The sequence below is a fragment of the Lycorma delicatula genome, chromosome 1 (genome assembly GCF_047948215.1).
Source record: "Lycorma delicatula isolate Av1 chromosome 1, ASM4794821v1, whole genome shotgun sequence".
NCBI lineage: Eukaryota > Metazoa > Arthropoda > Insecta > Hemiptera > Fulgoridae > Lycorma > Lycorma delicatula.
Genome location: NC_134455.1, coordinates 39,993,096 through 40,017,676, shown reverse-complemented (window position 1 = coordinate 40,017,676; position 24,581 = coordinate 39,993,096). Strand labels below are relative to the sequence as shown.

Genomic DNA, 24,581 nt, shown 5'->3' with positions numbered 1-24,581 from the left:
TTACTTAAATATATATCGGTGAGTTATATAATATCAGCAACTCTCAGATTTTGTCTATGAAACTCCGTTATTTTGACTATTATTGGTAAATTATAGTGTGAATTTAACTGGATAAGGATCAGTAAATTTAGAACTCTACAAAATTATCAGTTTGCTTTTTTCCCATTTATAACTCCCATTTATAACTCGGAGTTAGAGAGTATGTATATTAAAATATATTTTTTTTAATTCAACCTTTTATTAAAACAAAAATTCATAAACCTAACAATTTATGGATTATGTATAAATAATTTTGCTCTTTGTTATATTAGAATAACTATAAAAACCACAGATAACGGTTGCTTGTTTGATAATAAAGAAAACTATGAGGTACGTAAATAAACGAGTGATTGTAAAAATCGAGACAAGATCAAATTTCATACACATACCTCTACAAAAAACGTAAAATCAATGTTTTATCTACCAAACTGCTCGCCACTTAACGAGTCGCGCCAAGCACTGCTTTGTTCTCTGCCTTTTACTCTTTTACGCAATTTAGTTTGTGAATATTCTAAAAAACCTTTGTATGAAAAAGGAATACAAAAACGTTAATGCTTCCTATAATCCCTCAGAGATTTTTACTCAACCATTTCATGAGGTTTAATGGCAAAAATGGTATGATTTACGAGCAAATACATTTCTACTAAGAATCATATTTCACTTGCCAAATTAATAATTTAATATCATAAAGTTGAATTGTTAAGAACTGTTTAAAAGTTTTTGTTCTTGAATGGACAAAAATATATAAATTTAATATATAAAGTATAATGTATATATAAGAGTTTGTTTTTAAAATCATTTTCTCTTGTGTGTTCAAAAACTCTGTTGTAATTGACTATGCCATTTCCTTGAGTGACTTTTGTTGTCTATCCTTTATGAATTAACTTGTAAAAATATGAAATTTACAATCAAAAGTGGGCACAGAAATTATCTTTTTAGCTTTTTTGTATGAATATACATATAGGATTTCATATATCCTTAGGTAAATTTTATAAGAAAGCTACAGATTGTAATGAGTACCATGATTCGACTTCCGTAAAATTTCCACATATCTTCGCGTATTACATCTCCCATATCTCAAAACCATCGTCAGTTTATATATAGATTATAGTTTATATATATACATATTTCAGTTTCTTTTGGACACAATAACTGCCGTAATTTTTCACCAATCACTTTCAAATTGATACATAACTGTACCAAATTCTCGATAGAGTTCGTTAATGAGCAAAATCGGACCATAGGGGTGGAAATGGGGAGGGCCTTGTCGAAAAACTAAATATCGCTATTACCTTCTTACTACTTAAAATATTGGATTCCTCTAAAGTTCCTACTATTCTTTGAATAAGGACCTAAAACTTATCTGTGCAAATTTCTTTATATCACCAATCATTAGCCCATGAGGTGGAAAAAATTGAGTTTCGAAGACAAAAAAAAAAAAAATCTCCTTAATAGGCAAGTGTATCGAATTGATTTAAAGTGGTCATTAGTCGTCTAAACATTACCTAAAACTTTTGTCTTAAACAATTTTTGATATGAGCAACCTTACAGCAAGGGATGAACAAAATTTTGCTGGAATTGTAAGAAGATGGGGCTAGTAGTATGCTAAACATGTGAAGTATTTTTCATATGCCACCATTGTCGTATTAAATAAATTTGAAGTCTTTCTCAACATTAAGGTTGAAATAATTTTTATCACCTACTTAGCACCGGGGAAATCTATCTACGCCTTCCGGCGTGCCGAAAGGGATTTTTTTTTTATTTTTAATACTAAAGGTAGTTAAAAAAAAAAAAAAATAGACGGGAATTTGTGTAAATGTTTTAGTTCTTTGCAAGGATTAGTAATTAAATTGCAACAACTCAATTTAGGTGATCTGTAAACGATAAAGCCAACATTACTGCGCAGTTGTTATGATTTCTATTACACTCTTTCTTTTGTACAAGCTGGTATTGTGTGGTCTCAGGACAGTTTATAGAATATATTCAAATATCTGATTATTAAGCATAAAACCCTTGTGTGATCTTCACTATATGATTCATACACTTAAAAATAATGTGTGAAATGGAATTTTTCATCCCACTAAAAATAATTATTCAGTATTCCCAAGCTCAACCTTCAAGCTTATGTAGTGAATCAATACAGTGTAGAATTAAACAATGTATAGTGTAGAATAAAACAAGATCAGGTATCATTTCTGTAAAATGTTTTTTGTGAAAAGATGTGTGGGCTTATATAAGAAACTGTTCCATACGTAATGAATATAATTAATTGGCTTATTATTTAACGGAACAATTAAAAATTTATTATAAATTATCTTCCTTGAAAAAATTGATAACCGAAAAATTTATATTCTTATTTAATTTTAATCAATTTTGATAATCTTTTTAACATTTATTTTCTTGTGAAAAACAATTATTATTTACTTACAAATATTTTCTGTTAAATCCTTTAAGTTTTTGAGTAATGACTTGAGATAAGAAATTCTCTTTTAAGAACAAAATGTCCATGGGGTTACAAAGAATTAATATTCGTATTTTATGATAGATGACTTAAATACTGTATAATATATGTCTTCTTTTTTGTGAAGAAATATTGTCAAAATCGTGTACGTGTATCGAGAAAATGAAGGAAGTTTGTGCTTTGTGACCTATAAAGAAGTTCATTTTTCAATGCTAAAAATGAACAATGAGATGTGATGACAGTCAGAGATTTTTGATTGTTTCGTTGATTCATTTTCACATTTTAGAAATATTTTTCTCTCTCTTCCATTAAGTATTTGAAGTTATGGTTTTGAAAACGTTTTACTTATAAATTTCTTGTGGAAATCATATTTGTTTGTTTCTAGGAAATTACTTCTCATGAAACATTATTTATTTAGGGAATTCTAAAGCATAAAGACAAAAAAAATCTTAATTGAAAAATATCAACAGTTCTTGAAATATACTCTTTACCTGAGAAAATATAAAACCGTAAAAAAGTTAACGATTAGTTTGTTAAATAATTTGAAAAATGATCTTCTACAATAAGTAATTAATAAAATATTACGGTCAGAAAATCAGCTAATCCTATAGGGAAAAATTAAATCTATAATTCTCGGAAATAATTAGTGGATTTTGGAGTTCAGAGAAACAAACAGCATGATTCCAGCCTGACTAAAGATAGCGTTTTTATAGATTTTTTAAAATTAAGTTTGAAAAATTAAGTTAAATTTTTTCTTTATAAATTTAAATATAATTTTAGTTAAAATACGGTAAACAAACTTTAAAAAATATCCAAACACTAACGTTATTTTATTAAGATTTTTTTTCTGTTAAATTCATCGATATGAAACTAAAGAAAATAAGAGATCTTTAATTTGGCGTTTTTATAAGAGAGCTCGCTAAGGCTCTATGAAGTATTCTTACTACCATTCTTTTTCACTTCTTATCCACAAAAAAAACCTAACCTGCAAATCGAACCTTAAGGTTATTCAAAAAGGTACAAATATACACTCTGAATGAATGAGTGAGATACAGAATTGCAGTTTCCAAATTGAAAAAAATTGCAGTAGGTGTCTGACGACTTCGGCAGTAACATACCAATCGATCAAGAAATAATCTATCGCTTAAGAAAGATGGATTTAGAGTATTGTGGAGTAATGAAATACTAATTTTTTTTTAAGTTAAGGATAAGTGACGTTCATTATTGATTTGCAACGCTTATAAAAAGGGTGATCTGAAAAACGTTTTAAACATTCAAGTAATACGCAACAACCTAGGACATATGATGTAGTTAACAAACACCCATTTCGATGTGGCAATAAGTACACAGGTATAAATAAGTACAGTGATAATAAAACTTTTGGCCAAAAAATTAATTTCGTTTTTTTATATTTTTTTTTCTGAATTAAAAAAATTAACAGAATAAAATAATTTATCCGTTACTGGTTGTTTTAAAGTACTGACTTCTTCAATATTAATGATTTTTAACTTTCAGCATATTGAGTAACTGTTTTCTAATTTCTTGGAAGGTGAGATTTAAAATTAAAAAAAAAATAAATTCACCTTTTCTGCAAAACTTTGATTCATACAAGAACCATTAAATCTTACTACTGAGAAAAATTAAATTGAATTTTTTTTTCATTATACGTACAATTTTACTGACATATTTTAGTAGAATAAACTTATCATAAAATCAGTATAACTATTTTTTTGTATGGTTTTAATAAATTGAAATAAACTGTAACAATATTTTATCGATGAACGAGGACAAATTTAAAAAAAATAATATAACGGATTTTTTTTTTTAATTTAAAAAATGACATTAGTATTCCTGATAACAATCTCCACTGTGGTAATGAGTTTGCGGCAATCTTGGTTTGATATTTATGCATTGTGTCGAAAAATTAGCCAAACCTAGACATCAGTAATTTATACAACTTTGATTCTAAAAAAAGACAAACGTTTTCTCATGATTGTTAAATCAAATAACAAAACCACTCAGCATTGTTGAAATTATTATTTTGTCTAAAATAAAAAACAAAATACGATATTAACCAATCTTCTATAACTTGAAATGAAATATGAGAAAATAAAACTTATTGAATTTTAAGAACACACTGTTTTTTATAATGGAACTAGGGAAGGATTATCAAGGCAGTAGTTAGAGTGTTCGTAGTTCTTTTCATCTTCAAACATATAATTTTCTTCTCAAGAAAAAAACATAAAGAATTCTTTTTTTTCGAGAACATAAAGAAATTCTTTGATTAGGTATTCATACTACGGCATATCTAGATTTCTCATCACGATTATTCTGCAATAACTTGATAAAACTTAGGACCTAAAACTTTTATATATATATATATATATATATATATATATATATATATATATATATATATATATATATATATAAAGTAGGCTCTTAATTAAAGTAGACTATTGAATATATATATATATATATACAAACACACATGTAAAATTACAGGATATAGGTATTTTATAAATACACACACAATCGCAGATCTATGAACTAATACAGTGAAGAACCTTTATAAACCATTATATTGCACTGGGGAACAAAAAATAATTTTTTTTTCTCAGGAAGACAGATATGTGATTCTGATAGTATTTTTTTCCCTGAATTTAAATATGATATAGGTTTTTCCCTACCATGCAAAATTTTTCAGAGACAGGTGTCAAACACTTTAATACTTTCTGCATTCTTAACTACACAATATTCAAATATGTTATTCACCTAGAAAGTAAGAAATGACGATTTTCTGTTATATTTTGCATTTGGAGCATCCCTCTTGTGATGGTCCAACAATAATCGGCCAGCAAATTAGGATTCCATTTGCCTTGATATCTTTTCCGTAGCTGAGATCTCTTGATAAAAGTGTTCCCCGTGCTCATCACTCACTTTGCCAAGATTTTCCGGAAAGAAATCTAGGTGCGAATGCAGGAAGTGTACTTTCAAGGACATATTACAACCCAAATTTTTATAAGATGTTATATGATCGTTGACAATATCACGGTGATTTTCCGCCTATTTCGCAAAATATTCTGAGTAAAATTTTTAAATTCTTGCTAAGCAGCTTTCTCCAGTGGATTCAATAGTTCCTCAAACTTTTCATCATGCATTAGCGATCGTATTTGTGGACACGCAAATATCACTTCTTTAATTTCTGCATCACTAATTTTAGGAAACTTTGGTTTTTAAGTACATGATACCATGTGTATTGTCCATGGACTTGACGAAATTCTTCATTAATCCTATTTTGATATGTAACGGAGGCAGAGACACATTTTTAGGATTACACAGTAGATTATGTTTCACATTTTTCTGTTCAGGAATGAGTAATTCGCATTTAGGCCATTGTTCTCTAATGAAATGTTTTTTTTCTGTCTGTACTATCTCATTCACACAAAAAACTACAGTACTATGTGTAACCAAGCTATAGTCCAAGACCAAGTGCAATTACCTTCAAAACACCACAAATATTCCATTCATACACTGCATGCTATTCATGCTTTTACAATATAAATTTAAAGTTTTCATATGTTTCTTTCAAAATAGCAGAGTGAGCCACATATACTGATAGGGATATATTGTCATTATGCAGAAGCACAGCTTTTAAACTAACTTTAGAAGAATCAATAAACAAGCGCCATTCTGTTGGGTTATGTTTATTACAAAGAGTCTCTATAAGAGAAGTAATGTCATTACAAAACACTAAGCCATTTTCTTCAGAAAAACTTTTTTCAATTCAGAATTACGATTACGGTAGTACATAACTTTGTATTCTTTTGAAGAATATTCTATCTTTTAGCCGGAAACAAACATTTCAGATTGTTTTTTGGATAACTTTAAATCTAGTATGAGATCATTAAGATTTTCTTCAGTTAATAAATGAGGCTCAGATGGACTGATTTGTTCAAAAGTTGTATCACCAGAATCTGTTTATTTTTTTTCCTTACTTCCATGAGACTCGGAGCTCTCTTCATCTAATGATCTAATGTCACATTTTCTGGAGGCTTTGGTATGAGCAGTTCTTTTTAGTGTGGAACTGGAATCATTGTAGATTCCAAGTTAGGATTCACCACTGTATGTTTCGATTTTCACGTAATCCCTTTAATGTTTGTTAAGCAGAAATAACAGTCAGAAGAGTGATCTTTGGGGTTCCCTCCAAATAACAGGGATAGCAAATGGCATGTGGCGTGTGCGATTTTTTCATCTAGTGAGAAGCCTAGAACACGATAAACAACAGATATGTGGGGCACAGGCCCTTGTCTGTGAACGATCATAACTCAAATGTCTATGTTTCTTATAATCCTTCTCGCCGAAGGTATCCATTAGTTGGATCGAGGTGAGCTAATCAATAACTGTGGACCAGCATGCATAAGTCGTTTATGCTCTTGCTCAATTAAAAGTCGCGTAAGATAAGATAATGACGCGGTGGTAATATGATTTGATGTTGTGTTTGAAATGGAAGCTCGGAATTTTGTAGCCTTTCTCCAATTCTAAGAAGACCAGCGTTATCAATGAATGGGTGCACGTATAGTTGAAAATAGTCACAAATAGTCACGTATAGTTGATTTAGTAGCTAATTCCCGTCCACTTTTCAAATTCGTGAGTTCTTGGGAATAACAGACGCGATGAGCTAATTTTATGCAAGTGTTTAAAGATATTTTTAATTCCTTAGTAGAGAGTGGCCCAAAATTTCGTGAATTCTTTGAACCTTTACAATTTTTTATAAAACGTAGACAATATGAATTTTTTCGCTGGACTCGTGGAAGAGAAGATGATTCCTTCAAAATATCATCTGAGCAGGTGGATGCGACAAAACTTACAGTAGGACGCATTTCAGGAATATTACTAATTAAGGTTGCCGCAAATGTAAGTGACGGCCATTGTGATGGGGTTTCTGTCAACCAAGACGGACCATGCCACCATAACTCGTTAGTTATGAGTTTTTGAGGAGTGACTCCGCGTGACACCATATCCGCAGGATTGGATGCTGATGAAACATGATGCCAGGTGCATTCCTTTGTTAAATCTTGCACTTCGCTGACGCGATTTGCAACGAAGGTCTTCCATATAGATGGAGACCCTTTCAACCATGCAAGTAGAATGCTAGAGTCTGTCCATAGATATGTCTCATTTATATTTAAATCAATACTAGCCTTGACCCTAGCAATCAAACGAGTCAACAAAACAGCACCATAGAGCTCAAGACGAGGTAAGGAAACTTGCTTGAGTGGTGCCAATCTAGATTTCGCACAAAGTAAATTAACGACAACATTTCCATCAGAATTGCAGGATCTGAAGTATACACAAGCACCGTAGGCTGCCTCAGAGGCATCTGAGAAGCCATGAAATTGTATGTGAACAGGATTCTTTATCATAACCAATCTATCAATTTGAATTTCATTGAGCCGTTCAAGCGAATTATAAATGAGTTCCCAGTCTTGCTGTAAGTTCCAAGGGAGGTTATCATCCCAATTAAGATTTTGTTTCCATAACCTTTGCATCAATATTTTGCAACGAATTACTGTAGGAGCCAATAGACCAAGTGGTTCAAATATGGACGAAATGGTTACAAGGACATTTCTTTTTGTAAAACTAGTTGGCCGAAATTGTTGATGCGATGAGGTAATTCTACTACCAATCTGGAGGTGATCCTGTGCAGGTTGCCATCGAAGGCCCAACGCCTTTACTGTAGCATTGCCATCGACTTCAATGCTGAACTAGTTTTCTGGAAATTCACGAGGAATTGTTTCCAGAAGTTGAGCACTATTGGAAGCTCATTTACGAAGCTGGAGAGCTCATTTACTGGCAAGGAGAGATTTTAGTTCAGAGACTAATTTGACAGCCGAATCCAAATCACTTGATCCTGAGATGCAGTCATCAACATAAAAGTCATGTTTTAAAATACTTATTGCACCCTTGCAATAGTTACATTGTTCATCATCCGCCAATTTCTGTAGACATCTAGTTGCAAAATATGGGGCTGACGAAGTGCCATAAGTAACTGCGTTGAGTTGGTACTCTTGTATTGGATCTGCTGGATCCAATCCAATCGCGCCACAATATCCGCTGCCAATCATAATTACTAGGATGTATTCTAACCTGTCGAAAAAATTTTGGTAACCTGTCGATGATGTCATCGGTGGTAACCATTCCCAGACGATGATGTCATGCTCGCGGAATAGGCCGCCCACGGTTATCAATAATACTGTATTGAATTGTAACAAGACGACGGTAAGTAATTTGCGAACGCACATATATTAAACGAACGAAACTAAAAGAAAATATTATTTCATCAAAAAAACTGTACTTAGAAACGTCGCACGCACATTGTATATTGTAAACACACAACGAATATTCACGCATCATAACTCAAATGTCTGTGTGGACTGTAAGGTGTGGTAATTAAATCATCACTGGATGCGTGAACTAGTTGTATTTTATTACAAACAATACACTAATAATATGCATTAAACCGAAACCCAATGAAAACAGAAAACTAATTATAAGTATGTATTACGACAATGTGACCCGTAAAAGGGGCTGAACCGACGTCGATCTGATGCGTACACTATATGATCCGTACCCTACGACCTCCTCTTGCCGAGAGTTTAACTTGGCAGCCGCTCGCAAAGAGCGCGCTGAACCTAAAGACAGGCAGAACATCAACCAGTCTGTTCCCCGACTTTACACCCAAAATAAAGTTCATAACACTTTTTTAATAATGGAGTAAGGTTTCGCCTTTGGGACTTGAGAGTCACTTCACCACATACATAAAAAAAATTGTTAAGATGATTTAAATAAACTCTAGCCATTTCGTAACTAACGACAAATTAAAAGAAATAAAGTTGTAAATATGTTATAGACAATAATTCAGACACGCAAAGCACTCACAATGACCTGTTTACTGTATCACTACTATATCACAACTGGCATCGTTCCGGTGAATGTGTTCTACACTAGATCACGTTTGTACATGTTTATAGACGTCTGAACCTGCACAACAGTAGCAACACTATCCTTTGAGTTAGCTCATTTGGTCCATCATATTTACTATGCTCTAGAAGCTTTTACTTGACGATGAACAAATGGACGAAAAACGGTTTAAAATATTTAAAAAAAATTTAAATAACCAAAAGCCTGTGGGTGATAGAGAAATTCGGAATACGTATTTGGAAACAGGATAAAAAAGTGCATTAAGTACATCTATTTGTACTCGTGAGACATAAAACATGTTGACCAGCGTTATCATTGCTCCTAAGAGGTTCTTTTGAAAAAGAAACCGTCTTTTAACACTTCTGTAATCTTAAGCTCCTCTCTTTTAAGTAGTTTACAAAATTCATTACGATATGAAAAGAAAATAAATGAAATTTATTAAAAGAATTTAATGGATTAACATAAAAGCAATTGAATTTAGATAAAAATTATAATTCCCGTACATTGACACTACGTAAAATTTTTACTTTTAACAAAAGAACAGGGAGATAAAAATATTTATAAATATGACTATCGATTAACAAAATAACTTGGCTAAACATTTTTATTATATTAGTTGTCTGTTAGTTTTAAAGCTACTGGTTTTCTTAGCAGTATTATTTTCTGGCATGCTTTACTGCCAAATTCACGCCCCATAAATATTACATTGAAAAGTTATTTTATTGAATTTTCAAACAAGATTCATCGGCTTTATTGAATATGTACTATCAAACTTTTAGGCCAGTAGAGAAAGAGAGAGAGTGAAAGAGATAGTTTGAGAGAACAAATGGACACATTTTGTTGCATTAAAATATATGATGATTTATACACACTTATTTGTACACTTTATTAAAAATAGATTTAACCTATTACTTAATAGGCTAAAATATAAAATTCATTTTAATTAATAATAAAAAAAAAACAGATTTTTTTAAGTTTCCGGCGCTAAGCTTTGGTATTATAAAAACAGTTGTGATTTATATTTATGTTGATTTAATTTATAGGAGTTTTGAGAAAACAGATTTTTGTTGTCTCTTAATAAAGTAGGCAAATTTTTTGAGTAACCGTTTTTTAATTAATTAAAAACGTATACTACTTGCAAAGTATGACCTAGGCGATATACTTTTTATATAATTAGGGAAATAAATTTTTTTATAATTTGGCAAAGTTGTTTGTCGCGGAAAATTACCTTCCGCGAAATCTGTTTGAGAAGGTTATTTCCAGCGAACATTCACTTACCGGATTATTACGTACAAATAATTTTATTAACGTATGATTTCGTAATTCATTATGAGAACTAATTCATCAAACAGGGTCATACCGTTAAAGTAATGCACCGCCTCATTTTATTTAATCAAACCTTTTGACTTATGGATTAAAAATCAATAAACATTAAAAAATACGCAGATGGCGTGATCTGAATTTGAGAAAAAACTTTTTAACTAATGTATAATGAGGTTTATACTAAGAGAATAAAAAGTGTTATTAAAGTAATTAATTTCAATATGGTTACCGACAAACATGATGTAAAAAGCAACGTGCTCGCTACTATATTCTACTCTTATAATAAAAGTTCCATATATGCTTTATAATTAAAAAACATTTAAAACTGAACAAACCTATATATCTTGTTTCAGAATAAAAAATTGACTACTTATTTCAACACCATAACAAATCTATTGAGTTTATGTAATTGTTCAATTACGAAATAATGTATTAAGTTTCTTCTTTTCATATTTGGTGCTGTAAATTTATAGAGGTGTTTCACTGACGTCGTTCCATTCATTAACAAAAACATACCATTATAAAAATCACACTTCTTGTCACGTTTTCGCAATTTTTTCATCTCCCAATCCTTATACACAAAATCTTGGTTTTTGGAGAAATTTCTATTGATCATTTTCCCAGCTGCATCAAAATTTTTCAAGTAAATAGAACGATTCGTTTGCTGATTTGGACAAATTTTGTAACGCATACATCCCAACGATTGTAAAATTTAATTTATGATAAAATTTAAAATGCTTGCCCAACAAATTGTGAAAATAATTAATGTTAACCGTCTAACGTAAAATTGCAAAATTGAACGTCAATATCGCGTGTAAGCATTATCCACCGCAAAATTTATTACGACTGTCTGAAGAACAATAAAGCTGAAAGAAAATTGTAAAAATCAATAGTTTCTGGTTTTTGATAAATTTGACAAAATTGATTAGCGATAAAAATATGGGAAATTCAAGTTCAAAAACGTGATTTCAGAGCGATGGTAAATACTTCAAAATTAATTAGAAAATAATTATGTCAAAGAGGTAACTACTTTTATTTCGTTGGATCGCATTAAAGCCAATAAAAAATTAAATTTGGATTACGAAGATAGGCAAAATCTTAACAACTAGTAATGCCTATAAAATTATAAGAGAGACCTACGAACATGATGTTCCTAATATTGATTGTCATTCTTTTCATCCTCATTTTACATTAAATGTATGAAATTTATTTTATATTATTTCATGTAATATTTTTAACAAAATCAATGACAGTAAAAAAAAGTCGTACATAAAAGAAAAACTTTGTAATTTAGAAAATAAAATCGTTTGATACATCAAACATCCAGAAAATACGGCAAATAACTTGAATAGATCCTAAATAATGTTATCTTTAGCAGTCTCTCAATAGCAAACGCTCTAACGTATAACTGTGTAGTTATTTTTGACAAAGATAAGGGATAAAGATTATAGGATGCTTTAGAAAAATCGAAAAACTTATTTAAAAATTAATTAAATGTCTCAGCTGCATATAATAATTGTACTTTAAAAAAAATAAAAATTACTGTACAATTAAACCTAAACACGCACGTCCATTGAATAAAATGTTATTGGTAATATTCTTGGAATAATTGTTCCAAGAATATTACCTTAAATGATTTATTATTTTTTTTTTTTTTATTAATTACGGATGCAATCTTCGATAAAGAGTAAATACCGATTAAATTAAAGTAAAAATATAAAAATGACTAAACTCACTACTGTGTAAAACATGAAATGCGTTGAATAGTGAAAAAACGAATTATTACATTTATCTATGAAATACAATCATAAATTATGAACAGATAATCAAAGACTCTTTGGTTGAATGAACTTAGAGTTATTACCGTAGCATTATGTGTGTTGTTTTGATTATTATTTAGTTTTTTTAACAAAGAGGAAATTTCTTTCATAGGATTATATCACAAAATACCTAAGCAACAAAGTTGACGTAACTTACACTATGCAACTAATCTACTAAATTATCTACGGTTTAAAGGAAATTATATGTTAATCAGGGCTCAATAGCTGTAAAAAGTACATTTTAATCATAATTGTGATTAAATTGTATTTTATTGGTTATAAACCATTGTTTTTTCATGATATGCGTTTGCCGTACACTAAGTCAACGGAAAACAGTAACTACAACTGGATGGATATTCTACTAAAATTCGTGAGCACAGTAAAGATGCATGTACAATTCGTGAATATATTCGGGAGATATTCGGTAAGGGGATCGTAGTAGCTACTTAAATTGTTCTACGCAAGAAATAATGTAAGTTGATCGGGTATAAAAACTGAGCTTTACAACGGTAAGTCTAAGAGGTAACTATTAGTGTTGAAAACATATCGTTAGTTACTGTATATAATTTAATTTATAGTGTACGGTGGTTTCAGTCGTGGTAAAACGAATACAGTTTGAAACGTCTTGATTCATAGGTGTTAAAAATATTACTTTCTTTCAAATCCCTCATCAACCAACTTATAAATAGTTATCTGTGAAAATAAAAAACTTATGAGAGTTTAATTATTTCGAATAGTCTGTAAAGGTCAGATAATTCCACCGGAGAAACCGTGACTGCATTCTGTCACGATTTTAAATCATCACCAAATGAGTAATTCATAATTTCCCTCCCAATGGCGGCATAATAATATCGACTGTTTCTTCTTAATTAAACGCCTAAATACTTAATCGAGGATAGTTATTACTTGTTGATCATGTCCAAAAAGAATGAAATAAATTTTCCACATTTACAAGGACCCTTTCGACCTGTCATGTCCCTATATTTTTCATCTATATTTATCTATCTCTCTTCTATAAGGCTTGGCCATCTCCAAAACGGTTTTATACATATTGTAGTGGTGATAGATATTTATTCAATTTACAATCGGTTTTGACCGGTTAATTAAATTCAACATAGCTCAGCGTTAATGGAAATCGAAGTTAGCGTTCTACCGTTTAATTTAGCCGACTCGGATACGAGGAGCTACAATACAACTAAAATATATGTTTCTCAGTTGATTAGTTACTATAACTAAACTTTTGTCTCTTAAATTATATTTACCCAGTGCTCGAACAATTGTTAGTTTTAATATCATGTTTATATGAAATTTTATTTTTTTATTACTGTATATTACGAAGGAAGTGAAGCAGTTGATGTTGAAAGAAGACAGATTGAGTGAATATATGGTAATCATAGTGGTTTTTTTTAATTTTTACCACTTAAAATTCAACTTTAAAGCAATCAACTTTATCAACGGCATTGTGTTTGATGATAAAGTTGATTGCTTCAAAAAAAACAAAAAAAAAAAAAAAACACTTATTTAAGAGTATGATTTTCAAATAAGAGAAATTAAAAATAAATTTTGAATGACACACAGGTAAAAAAAATTATCGATGAAACTTGAGACGGGAAAAAAAAGAAAACATATTCTTATCAAGATCATGTACAGGCTAAACACATTAAATATTAAAAAAATAAATTAAAAATTCGTAAAAGATTGTAAAATGTAACCATAGAAAGTAATAGCAAAAAACTTAATATGTAAAAAATAATATTCAGTCGATTGAAATACGCTCTCACCAAGAAACCTTGATCAACGAATTAATTCCAAAACCCAAATAAAATATATAATTATATATAACTAAATATATATAATTTACGTAGCAACAATGCTTTAGAAATAGGTTGTATTACTTCAAACAAAAAATAAGAATAACGAAATATGCGAAAATATTCATATTGATATTGATAACGTATCTCAGCCCGATCAATTATTGGAAAAATGAGTATTTGTCTTTCCTTTAAACAAAACCATCATTACACGTGTTTGAGCTGGTCGAGATTTGTAGTAGTTGCTGCAACGATCAAACTGTAAAATTTTTTAAATAAATTGTTAATATTTAGCAGCTACGCCTATAAAAGCTGAAAAAAGCATTGTAAACCATGGGGGCGCAGAATCCTCGGTTCTGTAATCAACAAAGCGGTCACTTTATATCCCCGCCCATCAATATGCCAATCTGATGCATAACTGTACTAAACTCTTAGATAGTGAACGAAATTATGAAGTATATTATTAATCTCATTAGCTTATGTTTCTAAAACAACCAATTTGGTTGTATTTTTCTTCTGCGGTACCAGTAGATCAAAATAAATTATTATTATTTCTGGGATGTCCTTTAAGATGGAATGATATCTTATTGCAGTTTTCTGTTTGAATTATGTCTTTGATAATGGAGCACAAACTTTGGATAATTTTTTTTTTCTTAAACAAACATTAATTTGTATCACCATATTCAACATATTGCTGATATAATTTAATTTTTTTTTTTCAAATTTCTCTTAAAAAGTGCGGTAGCTAATTTATAATTACTTCTCTATAATATTAAAGCTGTAAATTAGATCACCATTGTGATTTTTGAGCATAATGGTTTTTCTTTAAACTTGTTTAAATAAATATTTATTTAAAAAAACCTTCTGTGTAAAGATAATTTGGAAAACTGAACTACAATTTTTGCAGAGTTTTCATCGAATAATAATAACCGATTACCCAAGCTTCAATTATTTTTAATAAAACAGTATTATTTGTCACCGTCTCTTTCATTCTTCTCTTAATTTTATTGATTTACTTTTATTTTGAATTCAATAAACAAATGAACCATTTTAAAGGCTGTATCATAAATCTTGTGCCAATTACTTGTGATTACTTGTGGAGTGAAAATTGTGTTACTGTTAACTAGCCTATTAGTTCAGCTAGCTAACCTGGTATTATTAAACTCATTGTCTCGTTAACTAGACATTGATCAATGTTTATGTTTGGGTGGAACATAGGCTTATTGTAGACCACATCTCAATGGTAACTGTGTACAATGTGTCCCCAAATCCCTTTCGTAGTTCCATTACAATATTCTACTCTCTTAGAATTACTTGTACAACAATGGTCATTATCCTGGACGCAATATTGCCCATTGCAGCATCTGATTCTCTTGACATAAGGCGTGTGAAAAACACGAAAGAAAACAGTTTACAGAATTTGTTTCGTTAAACTAAAATTCGTAAGAAAATATTGTTAGGAGTGAACCTTACGAGCGAAATTTATTCTTTTACCTGTTATTTTCCTGTACGGGGGATAATTATTACCGCACATTTCATATTGTAGTGCTTTTTATGATGATTAGTTGTACTTACAAATAAAGCTTCATTCTTATATATTCATTCAATATTTTTAAACTTTAAAAAAAACGTGGTATTTTCTCTTTAAAGTGGAATATTTCGCTTCAGAAAGATAATAGTCATACAAAAGAAATTAAAGCTAAATTCCTAAGCTTTTAAACGATTTTAATGCAATTTACTGGAAAAAGTTTGTTTGCCCCATGCGTTCGATTAAACACAAAAAAAACTTTAAAATTTTTATATCTTTTCTTCACACTGATTTATTTTTTAATTTGATGATTTTTGAAATTTGAAGTATACCGTCAGAAATTACAGTATTCAAGTTTAATTATTTTTTTTTATTCGTCTCCCTAAGCATTTTGGTTGCAAAATTAAAGTAATTTGAATACAATCATTTTCTATCATAAAATATAGATGACCCCTTAATTTTTTGTACTCGTGTAGTAGATATTTCATTTTAGTTTGAAATATCTGGAAAACATAATTATTTCCTGTTTTTTATTTAATCAGCCATCGCCTTCCTGGACCGCCTGAACGTCCCCAATTCTCTGTGGGCCTTCTACGGCCCCCCCCTCTGAAGGCCATCAGCGTCCACAAGGGAGGTGATAGCGTTATTGCCCACTTTGGAACGAATGCTACAGATAATATTAGATTAGTATCCGTAAAATATCCGTATAACATTTATCGTTTTGATATCTTGTAATATTTCTCTACCTGTGCATCTTTATCATTATTCCCTTCGGACCTTCATATTCTTCGTTGTGTTTCTTTATTGGCATCATCCTTATTAATTGGATTTTTTATCTATAAATGAGGATAACTGAATGTATTTGCCGTTATCATTTCTAACTTAGAGATAATATAAAATCGGCTTTATAAATTTATAGACTAACGTGTACTGAATATTTTAAGTTTTATTATGAGTATTATAAAATATTAAAGATTTCCAAGGGCTAAATATTCTTTTAGTAATGTAGATTATATAATAGTAATTCATTATCGGCTAAATATTTTAAAATAAAATTACGTATGTAATATCAAATAACTCTTACATATTCCAACTTGTAAATTATTAAACTGAAATATTTCTTCTATATCATTAAATTACAGTGGTTTGGAGGAAATTGGATTGACTTCAGTCGTAAAAAAATCATGTATTAAGTTATGTCAATTTACTGGAATATTAATATACTCGTAGATATATAAATTGTTACCTAAAACTTTCTTTTTTTTTTGAGGATTTTGAGGTCACAGTGGACCACTTTATTCAACTCTGGTTCGTCATTACTTTTTATTTTATTTCTTTATTGCTTCCCAATATTTCTTCATTCTGTCAGATCTTGCTTTTTTGAGTTCTTCTGAACAAATCCTTGTTGTTCTCTTTTTTTCAATTTAAATCTGGAGTTTGCTTCTTTTAGTATTTTTATATCGCCATTTTTTGTTTCGTAAATCTTCTACTGTGATATATAGTTCTTGCAAATCTTGTTTAATTTCGGTTATCCAGGTCGGTGTTTTGGACAGTTTCCAGTATTCGACCGGTTTCCTGTCGAGCCTGTTCTTATTATTTGTCCAAAGAAGGAAATTATTTTCTTTCTGAAGTAGCCTGGAGCTGCTTCTATGTCTTTATGTACCTCTTGGTTTGGTATGAGTCTCAATTATCCCCCATCAGTAAGTCGTCTTTTATTTATGCATGTTCTTAAAATTCATCTTTCTATTCTTTGCATCTCTGCTGAGTAGGAAATGTTTGATTTTTGTTTGAAGAGTGTTTCGCTTCCATATGATATTATAGGTCTGATTACAGTTTTGTAACGTCTGGGTTTGGTATTTCTTGAGATGCATCTTTTATTACATGTTGTTTTGGTGGTATTTTGTGCAATTGAGCTTTTGTGATCTTTCTTTCCAGTTTATTTTTTCTTTAAGATCATGTGTGATATTTTCTCCTAAATATTTAAACCATCCAACTAACTCGACTTTATGTCCGTTTATGATTACGTGGTTCAATACCAGGAGATCCATGGCCACTATTCTAATCTTTTCATGATATTCTTAGGCCTATCTTCCCTGCTAATTTTTTCAATAAAGTTACTTGGATTCTCGTTTCTACGATGTTATTGACGAGAAACACTAGGTCATCTCCAAATCCTAGGCAGATTACTTTGATATGATTTACATGCTTCTTTGCTTCAATTGTTGCGTATGGTTACCTAAAAATTTATTAACAAGAAAAAAAAATCATATATAATAATACTATAATAATCACATGTATCTTTGTCCTTTTATTTACCTAAATAAATTCGTAGAAGACGTAGATCGTTCTATTATTTAAATCTCCCGTCGGTTTTTGTTTATTTAACTCCATTCAAATATACGTTGAACAAAAATCTTTCTAATTCTTGGACTAGTAACGGTTTTCAAATTTTTTAAAAGTTATTTTTCAATGCCATTTAAAGAGTGACCTAGTGATTAAGGAAACGACGAAAGCAATATTTTAAAATTACTAAACGTTAAGTTTTACATTAATTTTTATTTACAATACACTATCAGATTATTTTTACGTGCTGCTTTTTTTAGATTTCAAAGTAAATCTTTTATACTTTGGTAGTTAAATATGATTTATTAAAACTCATGAATAGGAGACTGCTGTTGAATATTAAAGAAATTACTTGTTTGTACTCCATAAATAAACTGGTTTAGCTTCTATTCTGTTATTCTAGCAAAATAGTTATAATTCGTATTCATTAGTGTATTATTTCAGGGGTTAAAAAGGTAGCTATTTAAACGTAGAATGCATTGTTTTGAATCAATCAAAATAAAATATCCATTAAACATTATAACATAATAAAACTTGCTTATGATTTTTTTTCTTTCAAATGAAGATTAATTTGAATTCTCGAGAAGGTTGTTTATGTTTTATTTTTATTAAATATCAAATAAAGAAAAAAACATTAAATTGCATTATCCAGTATTCAGTAGAATAAATTTAACGCGCATGCTTATTAATGAGTTCATTTACGGTATTATTCAGCAGTTCTGGCAAATGTACAGTCTGCTTATTCATATACGACCGAGTTGAAGTAAGTAATTAGCCACAGCTATTGTAGAATAAATGGAGCACATTTCTCCCAACAGCTGTATGTGTTTCCCGACTGGTAGACTTATTGTAGTTGTAATATTGTCTTCTCGTTTCATTGTTTTCATTATCTGCAGCCATGTGGCTTGTAAAATAAGTATTGGGATGCAGTTCAAAGACAGAATATTAAATACTGGTACATACGGCAAGAAATATATGAATTGACATTTTGTATTTGAATAAAACACATTTGAATTTATCAGTTTTAAAAAAATAAATGGATATATTTTTAGAATTAAACATTTTATGCATACGTTTTTTATATGTAAAAATACACCATGACGGTATAATTCGTTAGCATGTAATGGGATTAATCTAAAAGTGACATGTTATTATAAATTCACATTAATACTATGTTAATCAATTTATATAATTAAAATTTTTGTTATGAAACAGACTTATCATGCAAAACATTTATTCATTTAACTTATGTTTTAACTGATTTCATTGCAGTCGGTTGATTAAAAATGGCTGTCAATAAATTAGTCTGTAGTGAACGTTAAAATATATTACTTTTTAAATGTACTTTTAATTTTAATTTCGAATCGTAATAGCAGATAGAGCCACTGGTTTTCATACGCGCACCGAAGGAATATTTGAATCTATAGATATAAGAAAATTATAAGAATTTTTCCAACAAAATTGTGCCTAATTAATTCTATAAAACCTTAATTTAGTTATCTATTCAGATCAAATTGAAATTAAAAATGATTTTCCTAATTACATTTTTGTAAGGATAAACCAGAGAAAAAAAATCGTCAATAAAATAAATAACAGAGTTAGAAATATTTATAAGCAAAATAAGCAGATAATTATTTCTCATGTACACTAATTAGTTCATTCAAAAATTAACTGAAAGGTCATTAAAGAGATTAAATATTCAGTTTTTTAAAATTTATTTATAAAATCTCAATAAAAACAAACAATGAAAAATCTATATATTTGTTCTAAGTAATTGTGAACTAAATTTAATCAGTTCATATAATCCTTAACACATATACATAGTTAAGTTTTCATTTGATTTAATATATATATTTTTTAATAATTTTTAAATTTCATTACGTTGCTGAAAATTTTCTCTTCATTTGTAGCATAAATATACATTTGTTTGAAAATCAGTTTCCAGAACTGGAAAATAAGAAGCAAAGCATTCTGTTATAATATTTACAAAAGTATAAAATAAAATATAGTTCAGTTATTAAATAATGCTGAAAAATTACAGCCTTTACGTTATATTTGCCAAAATAGCCTTTTTTCTTTTTTAATTATTTTTTGAACTTGATCACTTAAATACTGGTCTTCAAAAATTTTTTTAAATAAATTTTTTTAATATAAAAGAGGTAATATATTAATAAAACTTGAAACATTTTAGGATAAACTATATTTAACTGATAAATAATCTTAGAACAGTTTCAAAGAATATTAATATATTTTTTAAAAATGAACTTTTAGGGAAATTCCTCAATATTTATCGTAAATCGTGATACTATAAGAAATAAACAAAATTGTTTGGAGGTAAATACGTTATCGAATCTATCTACCTTAATCGTAAAAGTAATATAATCTGCGGAGATTTCTTTTAAATTAGCTTAAGAACTATCTCACAGATTAAAACTCCCTGTTTGGTAGTAAATAGGTATTAAAAGTAATGAAAAATAAATTATCAATGGATCTAACAAACAATAATGTAAAATACATTTTTTTAATAAAATTAAAATTTTTCACTGAAGTGATAGAATGCATTTTTAATTATTTATTTGTTTATTTATGTGCTTTTGCTGATTTTCACCTATAACTTTGAACTGTAATTTAAAATTTTGTGTTGGAGATTATTTTGATTTATTATTATTTTTAAAATTTTATGAAATTAATAATTTTGTGAAAAAGTAAATTGAATGTAGTTAACAGAAATTAATACTTATATAAGTTTTAGATAATTATTATATTACTGTAAAAACTAATTTAACAGTCTAATTAATACAAGAGTTGTCTATGTTGATTTTAATTTTCGTAGAATCAAGGAGGCGTTTAATTCAATTATTCGAAGGCGTTAGGCCCCTAGCCGTTTCTGCTACATAAACAATAAAGGGAATCGGTAAGACCAACTCTAAACTGGCTTAACCTTCTTATATCTCTTCGCACAAGAAAACGGTATTTGAACTTTTGCGGTTGGGAAAAATTTCTTTATCGTACTATAGAATTTTTCCCTTCAGCTTTTTTTTTGTATAGTCTCTTGATATTCCTCTTTTATCTTCAATTTACTCTACCACGAGGAAAGTTATACCACGGTATCTCATTTAGTTTTCAAATATTCCCATTTTTATCTGAATTAGTGTCATATAGAAAGAATAACACGTGATGTATTAAACAGAAAAGAATTAAATCAAGTTACCAGCTCTGGACCAAATTAACGTACTAAAAGTCAATAAAAGCTATTCTTTTTTTTGGTAATTAATTTTGTTTTTGTACTATATGTATCGACATATATTTTAATCTTTAGTATTTTCTCCTTATTTTGTTTATATTCATTTTCTACTCGTCAGTTTTATTTTCTTTTGTTTATTCATTTACTCATAAAATATTTGTTTTTAATCTACCGTAATCATTTTTCTTCATATTAAAGTTTGGCTGTATTTAATGAAAATAGAATAAAAAACATGTGCATTGAGTGTTGGATACAAATATAACAACGGACTGCCAATCCTTATGTTATCTGTACGGCATAATAAATTAAATGCATATGCTTTGAATGTGTGATAATAAGTGTTTTAGATAAATATCATCTTCAGGTAGACATCAAAAATAGGGAGAAGTATAGTTGTGTTGCTCAGTTAATTCGTAGTAGGCTACCTGAATGTATTCTGCCAACAAGTTTTTGCATTCCTAAAAGAGTATTTGGTAATTTTAATAAAACATTTTAATATCTTCAACATTTTAAAGTAATCCAAATAAAAATCATGACCACAAAAAGAAATTTTTATCGAGATAAAAATGATATAGTCTTTATGCAAGGTAGTCTACTGCAAGGTATCAGATAGATTATATCATGGTTAAGCAAAGATTTAGAAATCAACTCGTTGACTGCAAAACTTACCCTGGAGCAGACATTGATAGCGACCATAATTTGGTGATAATGAAATGTAGATTGGGGTTTAAAAACCTGAAGAAAAGGTGTCAGATGAATCGGTGGAATTTAGAGAAGCTTGAGGAAGAGGAGGTAAAGAAGATTTTTGAGGAGGACATCGCAAGAGGTCTGAGTAAAAAAGATAAGGTAGAAAATGTAGAAGAAGAATGGGAGAATGTTAAAAAGGAAATTCTTAAATCAGCAGAAGCAAACTTAGGCGGAATAAAGAGAACTGGTAGAAAACCTTGGGTTTCAGACGATATATTGCAGCTGATGGATGAACGTAGAGAATATAAGAATGCTAGTGATGAAGAAAGTAAAAGGAACTATCGGCAATTAAGAAATGCTATAAACAGGAAGTGCAAACTAGCGAAAGAAGAGTGGATTAAATAAAACTGTTTAGAAGTGGAAAGAGAAATTGAACATTGGTAAAATAGACGGAACATACAGGAAAGTTAAGGAAAATTTTGGGGTACATAAATTAAATTCTAATAATGTGTTAAACAAAGATGGTACACCAATATATAATACGAAAGGTAAAGTCGATAGATGGGTGGAATATATTGAAGAGTTATACGGAGGAAATGAATTAGAAAATGGTGTTATAGAGGAAGAAGAGGAAGTTGAAGAGGATGAAATGGGAGAAACAATAATGAGATCTGAATTTAAGAGAGCATTAAAAGATTTAAAAGGCAGAAAGGCTCCTGGAATAGACGGAATACCTGTAGAATTACTGCGCAGTGCAGGTGAGAAAGCGATTGATAGATTATACAAATTGGTGTGTAATATTTATGAAAAGTGGGAATTTCCGTCAGACTTCAAAAAAAGTGTTATAGTCATGATACCAAAGAAAGCAGGGGCAGATAAATGTGAAGAATACAGAACAATTAGTTTAACTAGTCATGCATCAAAAATCTTAACTAGAATTCTATACAGAAGAATTGAGAGGAGAGTGGAAGAAGTGTTAGGAGAAGACCAATTTGGTTTCAGGAAAAGTATAGGGACAAGGGAAGCAATTTTAGCCCTCAGATTATAGTAGAATGAAGATTAAAGAAAAACAAACCGACATACTTGGCGTTTATAGACCTAGAAAAGGCATTCGATAACGTAGACTGGAATAAAATGTTCAGCATTTTAAAAAAATTAGGGTTCAAATACAGAGATAGAAGAACAATTGCTAACATGTACAGGAACCAAACAGCAACAGTAATAATTGAAGAACATAAGAAAGAAGCCGTAATAAGAAAGGGAGTCCGACAAGGATGTTCCCTATCTCCGTTACTTTTTAATCTTTACATGGAACTAGCAGTTAATGATGTTAAATAACAATTTAGATTCGGTGTAACAGTACAAGGTGAAAAGATAAAGACGCTACGATTTGCTGATGATATAGTAATTCTAGCCGAGAATAAAAAGGATTTAGAAGAAACAATGAACGGCATAGATGAAGTCCTACGCAAGAATTATCGCATGAAAATAAACAAGAACAATAAAAAACTAATGAAATGTAGTAGAAATAACAAAGATGGACCGCTGAATGTGAAAATAGGAGGAGAAAAGATTATGGAGGTAGAAGAATTTTGTTATTTGGGAAGTAGAATTACTAAAGATGGACGAAGCAGGAGCGATATAAAATGCCGAATAGCACAAGCGAAACGAGCCTTCAGTAAGAAATATAATTTGTTTACATCAAAAATTAATTTAAATGTCAGGAAAAGATTTTTGAAAGTATATGTTTGGAGTGTCGCTTTATATGGAAGTGAAACTTGGACAATCGGAATATCTGAGAAGAAAAGATTAGAAGCTTTTGAAATGTGGTGCTATAGGAGAATGTTAATAATCAGACGGGTGGATAAAGTGACAAATTAAGAGGTATAGATGAAGAAAGAAAATAGATGAAGAAAGAAGCATTTGGAAAAATATAGTTAAAAGAAGAGACAGACTTATAGGCCACATACTAAGGCATCCTGGAATAGTCGCTTTAATATTGGAAGGACAGGTAGAAGGAAAAAAATTGTGTAGGCAGGCCACGTTTGGAATATGTAAAACAAATTGTTACGGATGTAGGATGTAGAGGGTATACTGAAATGAAACGACTAGCATTAGAAAGGGAACCTTGGAGAGCTGCATCAAACCAGTCAAATGACTGAAGAGAAAAAAAAAAAAATAGTCTTTATAACTCTAATTAAATATTTCTATTCAAACCAATGACTTATCGATAACAAAAGAAATAGAAAATCCAGTATACAAAGTAAAACGTAAATATATATTTGTTCGGCAATAACATAGAAACAAAAATGCAAGGTTTAAAAAAAATTCTACTAAATTC

At 29.7% G+C, this 24,581-nt stretch overlaps 1 protein-coding gene across 1 annotated transcript; it reads right to left on the bottom strand.

Moving 5' to 3' along the window:
- Nucleotides 1-7,092: 7,092 nt before the first annotated feature.
- Nucleotides 7,093-8,052, bottom strand: LOC142317482 (uncharacterized). Its single transcript, XM_075354048.1, has one exon. The coding sequence runs from the start codon at nucleotides 8,050-8,052 to the stop codon at nucleotides 7,093-7,095; it is 960 nt and encodes a 319-aa protein (XP_075210163.1).
- Between the last annotated feature and the right edge of the window lie 16,529 nt (nucleotides 8,053-24,581).

What these genes read in the sequence shown, in the direction of transcription:
- LOC142317482 (XM_075354048.1), bottom strand. Translation starts at nt 8,052, where the DNA reads ATGCAAAGGTTATGGAAACAAAATCTTAATTGGGATGATAACCTCCCT.